Below are 8,893 nucleotides of genomic sequence, written 5' to 3'. Positions count from 1 at the left end.
TTTCCCGCATATTTCGTTAATTATAATTAACACCCTCCAATTCCCGTTATTATCAATATTCTCAAATACCAATAATTCATATCTCGTTACCCTTTAATTTCCAGCAACGTTATAATCACCAAATTACTCCGAGACTCACTCTGAACCCCGAACTTAATCCCGTTATGACTAGACCAAAAACTTGCATTCCATGATCGTCTCATGCCGAATGGCTCGAACCAATCCACACATAACGTGGTATTATTTATAATTCACCCACATGCATGAAACACAATCATGCCCTCAATGGGCCAAATTACCAAAATGCCCTTATAATTAAATGTGGACCCATATGCATGCGTTTATCATCATATAATAATATAATTCACATAAACATGCATATAATCATTTAATAACATAATAAATCAATTATGCCCCTCCGGCCTCCTAATCAAATTCCTAAACCTTATTAGGAAATTTGGGGCATTACAGTTCTCAACTCTAACTTGTTATCAAAAACGTTCCCAACTTCTATTACTACACAACTCACTCCAGATAATGTGGGGATAACATAAGAGGGGCATGGGATATCTTCAGCAGTATATGTCGGAGAACACCATCTAATTCTAACGTCTTGTATAGTTGGACGATTGCTCTCTGAGCCATGAGTCCTGCATCCCTGGCTTTCTTGATGTCTTGAAAATGGTCCTACATTTAAGTTATCTACTTGCTCCATAGGTAACATCGACAACCGATCCTTAGAGTTATCATTAGAACTACTGTACCCCTCAACTCTTTCATCATCATCACCAAAATGGGCAACTGGATCGTCATTGATATAAGGCTCGTACTCATATCCATCATCATGCGGGAGATTTGTTAGGAGAAAAAAAGTTTCATTTTGACTAGGACCTCCCATGCATACACTTGGCCCAGGAGCTATTTGTGGAACAACCGTGTAGGATTGATTATGATTTTCCATATTTACACTCGCTCTAGGAGATGAATCAAGAAGAGCAATGTTCTTTGCAATCGAACTAATGCATAAAAGAACCCGATGTCTTAAGAACTTCGAATTGTCAAGAATAAGAGCATTAACTCCTTCATCATCCGTGATTTCAATGAGATCTAGGCTAAAATCATTGTATATAACCAACGCTTCAACCTTTAAGTCAAACAATGACCTATCCACTTTCAGCTTCGAATACAACTTCTCCAATAATTCTATGTAACCAACATAAATTGGTACGTGTATTATAGTGTTCAAACCAACTTTGAAATTTCATTTCTCTCATTTCCGCTCCCAAACACCGTTGTAAGAAACAATTATATTAACTCTAGAACCTATAAATTTACAATAAAAAACAAGAAAATTATAAAAATAAAGTATAATCAATGCAACATCGATGATGAATCGATGCCTATGTAACGCTATCTGTATTGTAGTTCAACATCGATGCCACATTGATGATATTTCGATGTTGATGGTTGTCATCTGTACGCGATTCCATTTCGATGTCATATCGATGTTGAACCAAATCAACATATATGACATCGATTCAGCATCGATATACCATCGATATTATATCGAAAATAACATCTAAATTATATGTTTGCCCTAGCATCGAAATGTCATCGATATACCATCGATTCAGCATCGATTTACCATCGATTTCGAATGGCACCCACATATTTCAGATCCGAAGAACATATCAAAATGTGCAGAAAAAATACCGCACTCAACACCAGAATAGTTCGAATCTAATATCTAACCATGACATTTCATATTCACAAGTAGATAAAATGAAATGATACTTACCCATGATTTTTTCTCTTCAAAAACGCCAAAAATGACAATTTCTTCACTTGAAATGAAACTTCCAAATCTTATTATTCCAATTTCTTTACTGATTTCAGTATATTTGACAATACTATTTAGGTTGCTGTGAAAATGGTTGTAAATGACAGATGGAGGAGAGAGAGATAAAGAGAAATGTACGAAGTGTTAAATTTTCCCTATTTTTAATTGAGACAATTTTTGTCTAAAATAAGAGAGACAATTTTTGTCCAAAATAAGAGAGGGTGCACATTAGATAATTTTTTATGATGGCGTCTTAAAAAATTAAACTATATTATTATAATGGATACAGTGTAAAATTTTCCTTCCAAAATTACTGGCGTCATGGTTAATAAAATATGATATGTGCTTCAACAATAAAACAAGAAATTGATAATCGCTTTCTCTTAACTGCTTGATATCAGCTTGAAAATTCAGCAACAATATTTTGACAGCACATTATGATTAACACATCACTGCTTCAAGAAAAGACCAAAAAAAATAATCAAATACTACAATTTCATTTCCACCTCGATCTAAAATTGTAACTGTAAAGAAACTACGTTTGAGGAAAATGTTATGTAGTCTTGTCTAGTGCTTGTAATCTGGGTTGTCTCGGAGACCAAGTTTAGAAAGTACAAAACAGTAAGAATCCCAGTCAGTTCTTCTGAGATACTTCAATAATTTCTTCCTCCTCTGCACCATCCCTGTAAGACCTTTCCGAGAATGCTTATCCTGTACCATATATATATAAACATATTAGTATATAATTGGTCATTTATATTTGTGTGTTACATAAATGATGTTCAAAGTTCCCTTTTTACCTTTTTGTGTAAAGTTGTAGATAAATGTTTGATCTTGGTTGTGAGTTGTGCCACTGCATAGAGCAAGCAAAATAACAAGTTAAATATACAAAGAATCAAAAGCTACACTTTTTCTTTTGCCATTTTGTTGTGTACTTTCTTACAATCATATTTCATTTTCATAGATGTAACAAACTAGAATTATACCTTGAACTCTTGCAGATCCACAATCTGATTCCGACAATTTAAACTCATCTCTAACTTGGGCAAGCTCAAGTTTCATTTTTTCTGCTGAAGACATGTTATCCGGATGGAAATACTGCACGGATATTTCAAAAGTTGAGGGAACTCAGCTCAATGATCAAACGCATACTTCATCTGAAAACTACCACAGTTAAAGCAAAAAGAGATTCATGCCCTCCAAGAAGTTATGCTTATCAACTATATGTAACCAACTCTACATCATTATACTTGTATATGATAATAAGAATGAACAATTCAACAGACATTCCTCGTATACTTACAAGTTCATTCAACTATATATGAATTCTACAAGAAAATAGGATGCAGAAAAGAACTGTGACATGAACAATAAATTTAAAACTCCATTTTATTTGTCAAACATGCAGAGAAAATACCGTGATTCTAAAGTATAAAAGACCCTGAAAACAAAAATTTGTTTCGAATTTCCCAAATATAGTGTCCTAACGAACTATTTTTCACTACATATATTAGTTTAACTCAAGCCTTCCAGATTGTAACAGAGTCAGTCTAAATCTTGTTTCTATGAGAACATTAAGCATTTTGTTCTTCGTTTGCTTGAATTCAGATAAAACATGGGAACTACGCCTTCAAAAGATGGACCGTACTACTAATCACCTCAAATGGATCTTCCCATTTGTACTCAAACCATGTCAATAAATTAGACAGTGTTTGAAATTAGCTCCACATACACATGAACCATTGTTAAGCTTATTTCTCACCGTACCTTGAATGAAACACACTTACCGTTTCAACCAGGTGTTCCTGTGGAGGCTTCATCATAAAGTCAGGAGTTTGACCCAACTGACCCAATATATCGAGTCTCTCAACTGAAACAAACAAAATCCATATCATGAATAATGGAAAATGACACAAAAGACATATTATTAGTATCAGCATACGGCAGAAAAATAGCTTACTTACTTACTGGAATTCTTCTTTGTGTTTTCGTTGTCAGATAGCTGCATCTTCGCCAAACTCTCCCTCAAATCCTTGAACGGACGGAATATCGGCGTAGACTCGTTCCTATTCTCTTCAAACTCCCTCAACTTCATCAACCTGTCATTCAACTCCGCCAACGAAAACCAACCTCCCTCCTTGGCCTCCGGCCTTAACATCCTCAACTTCTCCCCTAATTCTTTGCAACTATAATTCTTAAAAAACTCAGTCTTCATCACCTTCGAGCTATCCCCGTCTTTCCTCTCCCTCATTTCCTTCGCAAACACCGATCCCGGAAATGTGTCAGTGCCTCCGATCACCGTCCGTTGAGGCGAATCTGTTGGTTTCAATCTCAAACTGTTCTTATACGCAGAAAGCGACATGGGGTCCCTGCGATTCCTAGCATCCTGCTGACCATTTACAGGTGACCTTATCTGTTTCAAGCTCTGACTAATAGCCTTGAACGATAACCTGTCTCCACCATCGCCAACCTGTTCGACATTGGCACCCTCCGCCTTACCAAGCACATTTCTTTTGTACAACTCCTGAAACGAAATGTTCAGGGAACCACTTGAAGTGGTAGGAGACGGTGCCTGATTGAGATCGGTGGGGCGCGGTACAACAGATCGGCGGCGGAACTCGGAGAGATTCTTACGGATTTCTTCTAAGGGACTGACTTTGGAGGAGTTAGTAGTGAACTGAGAGGGATGAGGGGAAATGAAATTTCGAGGTAGTGGCGGTGAAGTTGATTGCTGCTGCTTGAGACTGGCTTTGACGTCACTGAAGTATGAAGAGAAGGAAGACTCGGACGTGGAGGACTTTGATTGCTCATTTTGGTCATCTGGGTCAACTGGATTTGAGGAGGAAGTAGTGGAGAAAAGGTGGACGAGAGATGGGTTCGCCATGGTTCGGCAATTGGGTATCAGTAGGAGCGTCATTGGAGGAGGATGGGTGAGGCTTGGAACTGAAAGCCTAGGTTTTGGCGTTTCACTGATGAACCGGAACAAGAAGAACGTACAGGTTTTGGGGTTTATGAATTGGGCCAAGATTTTGGGCTAATAGATCAAGACTTTGGACAGGGCTAACTATAAGTGGACTCTTGTCCCTTAGTCTACTCGACAACAATAATAAGTGGAAATTACATTAAAAAAAAAATTTACAAAAATATGAGAATTTTTAAAAATTCAATCTAAAATTTTTTGTTTATGAATTTTGTTTTCTTATATTTTTATATAAATGTGTGTTTATGCCATATTTTTTTTCTTAATTAATTTTTTAAAAATTAAAAGGTTAGTTAGTAATTTTCTTATTTTTTTATATTTATTTGTTTTTTATATATAATATTTTTAGAATTATTTTTTTACTATATGTATTATTATTTTATATATTTTTTATTTTTTCTTTAGTATGGTGGCTTTTGGTAAAATTTTAGTTTTTGAAATTTTAAACTCATATTTTTATTTTTTTTATTTAAAAAATAAAAATGTATTCGTTAACTATTTTTATTTTTTATTTTTGAAAAAAATAAATAAAAAATGTGTTTGGTAACATTTATTTTTTATTTTTTTATCTTTAAGAAAATAAAAATTATGTTCTAAACTAAAAAAATATATATTTCTGTCACTATTATTTATTATTTTAAAAATAAGTATAAGAAAATTATGTCAAAATAGATCAAATTACTACTATCCAAGTAACCTAAAACTTTTAAATTCATTATTTATCCTTGAGATATCCTCGAAACATTTCCAGATGTTATTTTGCGCCCAGAAAAATCTTTAGAAAGAGCTCGCCATTAATAATACTTTTACGAACGAAAATAAAAAGTGCCCAAAAAAGAAAAAATCACCAATAGGTTAGCGCGCTGAGAAAATCGATACCACTGCTTATTAATAGGATGGGCATAACAAAGATCCTAAATATTAGCAAGAAATCATAAGGAGAGGAGAAATGTTCTTGGAGAGTCTTGAAAGCTATATGGGCTTAGATTGCAATTTTATTTCTAATTGTTCAAGGGTTGTAAATTTTAGAATTACCTAATGGTACTCGGTTCATTGTTTATTTATTGTATTTATTTAAATAAATGATAATTGATGTTTGATTGATAACATGATCATGCATTAGTCAATTACATGTCATTCATGAAACCCCACACAGTTTCTCATTAATCGTGCATCTTTTGGAAACATGATTATCTAAGATTGTCCTACTTGGTTATATGAATTATTTTGTAGAAACCAATTGCATGTAAAATGCTAAGTATTAAATTAGTTAAAAACTTAGTAACTCACACCATAATAAAGGCAATAGATTTTATAGGCATTTAAGATAACCAACTTTATGTAAAAAGTGTTTTAGTAAAGTTAGATGAATGTAATGGGGAATTATCTAGATCACATTAATTATAGAAATAGACTCTTTTATAATTATAAATGTATTTTGTAATCAATTACATTCATAGGGTTATTAATAAACTAGTAATTAATTTGGAAGTAATTGATTAATTTAATAAAACACATTTAATCTAAAATAGTAAGTGGAAGAATGTGAACATCTCAATGTGACCTATGGTCTCCATTATTAGTACAACACCGTGAGATATGAATAGGACCTCGAGGCGGCTTTGTTTCTGTCTCTCTAAGGAAGGTTTCTAGACATATTAATACCAAGGTTGGCTTCTTACGAAGATAGGAATGAGTGATGTATTTTAGGCTTGATCGATCCTAAGTTAAGTCATGAATTCTGAAAAATGGGTTACACTTACAAAGATGCAATTAAGTTTTTGCAGTGGATGATTGCATCTTGACTAAACCAGCGGTACTTTATATTTAAACGAGAAAAGAAAGAGTTATTTTAAGTTTGAAATTATAAAGATAAGATTGTCTTATAAGCTATTTGAATTTAACTTGACCGACCCTAAGGTGACATTTTATTTGTTGGGTAGTTTTATTATGGAAAAGTAAATATTAATTTATGTGTCTTAATTGTTGCATTCATGAATCATGTTTACTTTCCAAAAACATTGATATTTTTTCAAATGATAATATTATTGTATTTTATTTCAGTTAAAATGTCTCAAAATGACTGCAATATAGTGGTTGAACTTAATGATGAAAATATAGTATTTTGGAGACATGATATGAATATATTATTGTTAAGAGAGAATTTGATGGACACTGTTAAAACACCACCAATCGATGAACCACCAATAGATGCTTCAGTGATTGATCAGTTTGAGTATGTCAAGTGGTTCAGAATAAATCATATGGCTAGGTATTATTTACTCCAATCAGTAAATAAAGAGACCAAAAATACTCTACAAAGCCTTAAATTTGCATATGATATATGAGAGGCCATCCATGCTATGTATGGACACATATATGATAAGTGGTTTTATAAGAATAAAATCCTAATGGCCAAGCGTGAAATAATCGTTGAATTTATGAAGAATAAGAAAGGTAAATATGATTTATTTGTTCTTATAACTATGTGAAAAGAGATTTGTCATTCTGAGCTCTTATTCTTCTGTGTAGATGGATGAATCCAATGGTTCAAGAAGATCGCTAATGAAGATCATGAAGTGGAAGATGGGAATAGCGTCTAGTTCAAGAAGCGTTGAAGAAAGTCCATTTATTTAAAATTCTTTAGTTTTATCAAAAGAAAACTTTATTGTTGTTTGAACAATGTTTAGTTCATTTTCTTTTTAGTTATTTTGGAATTTTATTGCATGTAATGACTTTAGAATATTTTAGTTATAATTAGATTATTCTTAATTTTTTCTTTAGACATGCAATTGAATATTCAGACTTTATCGCTTTCATTAAATGAACAAACGCTCAATAATTCAGAATTATTTAAAGTAGCAAAACCGCAAGGTAACAAAAGACAAAAAGTTTCAAACGAGAATGACACATATCTTTGGCATCATAAAATTTGTTATATAGGTCTAGATAGGATAAACCGGTTAACAAAAGATGGACCTTTTGAGAGAACTAAGAGTTGGAACTCTTTCAGTTTGTGAATCTTGTCTAAAAGGAAAAATGATCAAACGTCCTTTCTCAGCGAAAGGCAATGGAGCCAAAGAACCTTTGGAGCTTGTACACAGCGATGTCTGTGGTCCAATCAATGTATAAGCAAGAGGTTAGTATGAGTACTTCGTCACTTTTATTGACGATTACTCAAGATATGGTCATACTTAATTAATGCTTAGGAAATCTGAAACCTTTGGTAAGTTTCAAGAATTCAAAGCTGAGGCTAAGAAGCGGTTAGGTAAGACTCTTAGGACACTTCGATCTGATCGAGGTGGAGAATATTTGGATTTAGAATTCAAAGATTTCTTGATAGAGCATGGTATTCTATCCCAACTCACAGCACCAGGAACGCCATAGCAAAATGGTGTTTTTGAAAGAAGAAACAAGACCTTGTTGGACATGGTCAGGTTTATGTTAAGCTACTCTTCACTTCCTCTCTCATTCTGGGGATATGCACTTCTAATGACGACTTACATTTTGAATGTAGTCCCATCTAAGACCATTAGCAAAACGCCACTGGAATTGTGGAATGGAAATAAACCTAGTTTGCACCATTTTCGCATTTGGGGTTGTTCTACTTATGTTCTTAGACCTAAATCAGGGAAACTTGAATCAAGGTCATAAGTGTGCATTTTTTTTATACGCTCTAGAGACAAGAGGCAGTTATTTTTATAGTCCAAAGGATTAAAAGGTATTTGTTCCCACAAATGCAACCTTCCTTGAACATGACTATATCAATAACTATAAACCTCGAAGCAAGGTAGTATTGGAGGAACTCATAACTGATAAGATTCCATCACAATCATCTTCATCATTAAATGATAAACGAAAAACTGAGGAAACCATGATTCTTGGAAAAGAAACCATGGTGCAACATCGTAGTGGGAGGATTATGAGACCACCTGTTAACTACAAACATGAGGCACATGTCCTTGTTTCTGATACAAACAAGGACGATCCATTGACCTTTGAAGAGGCAATGGATGATCCTAAAAAGGAGAAATGAAAAAAAGCCATGAACCAAGAAATAGAATCGATGTATT

General features: G+C 33.6%; 1 protein-coding gene across 2 annotated transcripts; it reads right to left on the bottom strand.

The window, feature by feature from the left end:
* Positions 1–2,206: 2,206 nt before the first annotated feature.
* On the bottom strand, positions 2,207–4,843 carry LOC133798363 (uncharacterized). 2 transcript variants are annotated; one of them, XM_062236616.1, is made up of 5 exons: positions 3,809–4,838; positions 3,628–3,710; positions 2,827–2,938; positions 2,641–2,693; positions 2,207–2,551 (listed from the first exon to the last, which is right to left on the bottom strand). In XM_062236616.1, the coding sequence occupies exons 1-5, from the start codon at positions 4,755–4,757 to the stop codon at positions 2,408–2,410; spliced, it is 1,341 nt and encodes a 446-aa protein (XP_062092600.1). In that variant the 5' UTR covers positions 4,758–4,838; the 3' UTR covers positions 2,207–2,407. The 2 variants fall into 2 exon arrangements, 1 of the variants encoding a protein (XP_062092600.1); XR_009875836.1 differs by having other exon boundaries at positions 2,444–2,551; positions 3,608–3,710; positions 3,809–4,843.
* Between the last annotated feature and the right edge of the window lie 4,050 nt (positions 4,844–8,893).

This window comes from Humulus lupulus, chromosome 8 (genome assembly GCF_963169125.1).
Source record: "Humulus lupulus chromosome 8, drHumLupu1.1, whole genome shotgun sequence".
NCBI lineage: Eukaryota > Viridiplantae > Streptophyta > Magnoliopsida > Rosales > Cannabaceae > Humulus > Humulus lupulus.
This window is presented reverse-complemented; position numbering and strand designations above follow the sequence as displayed.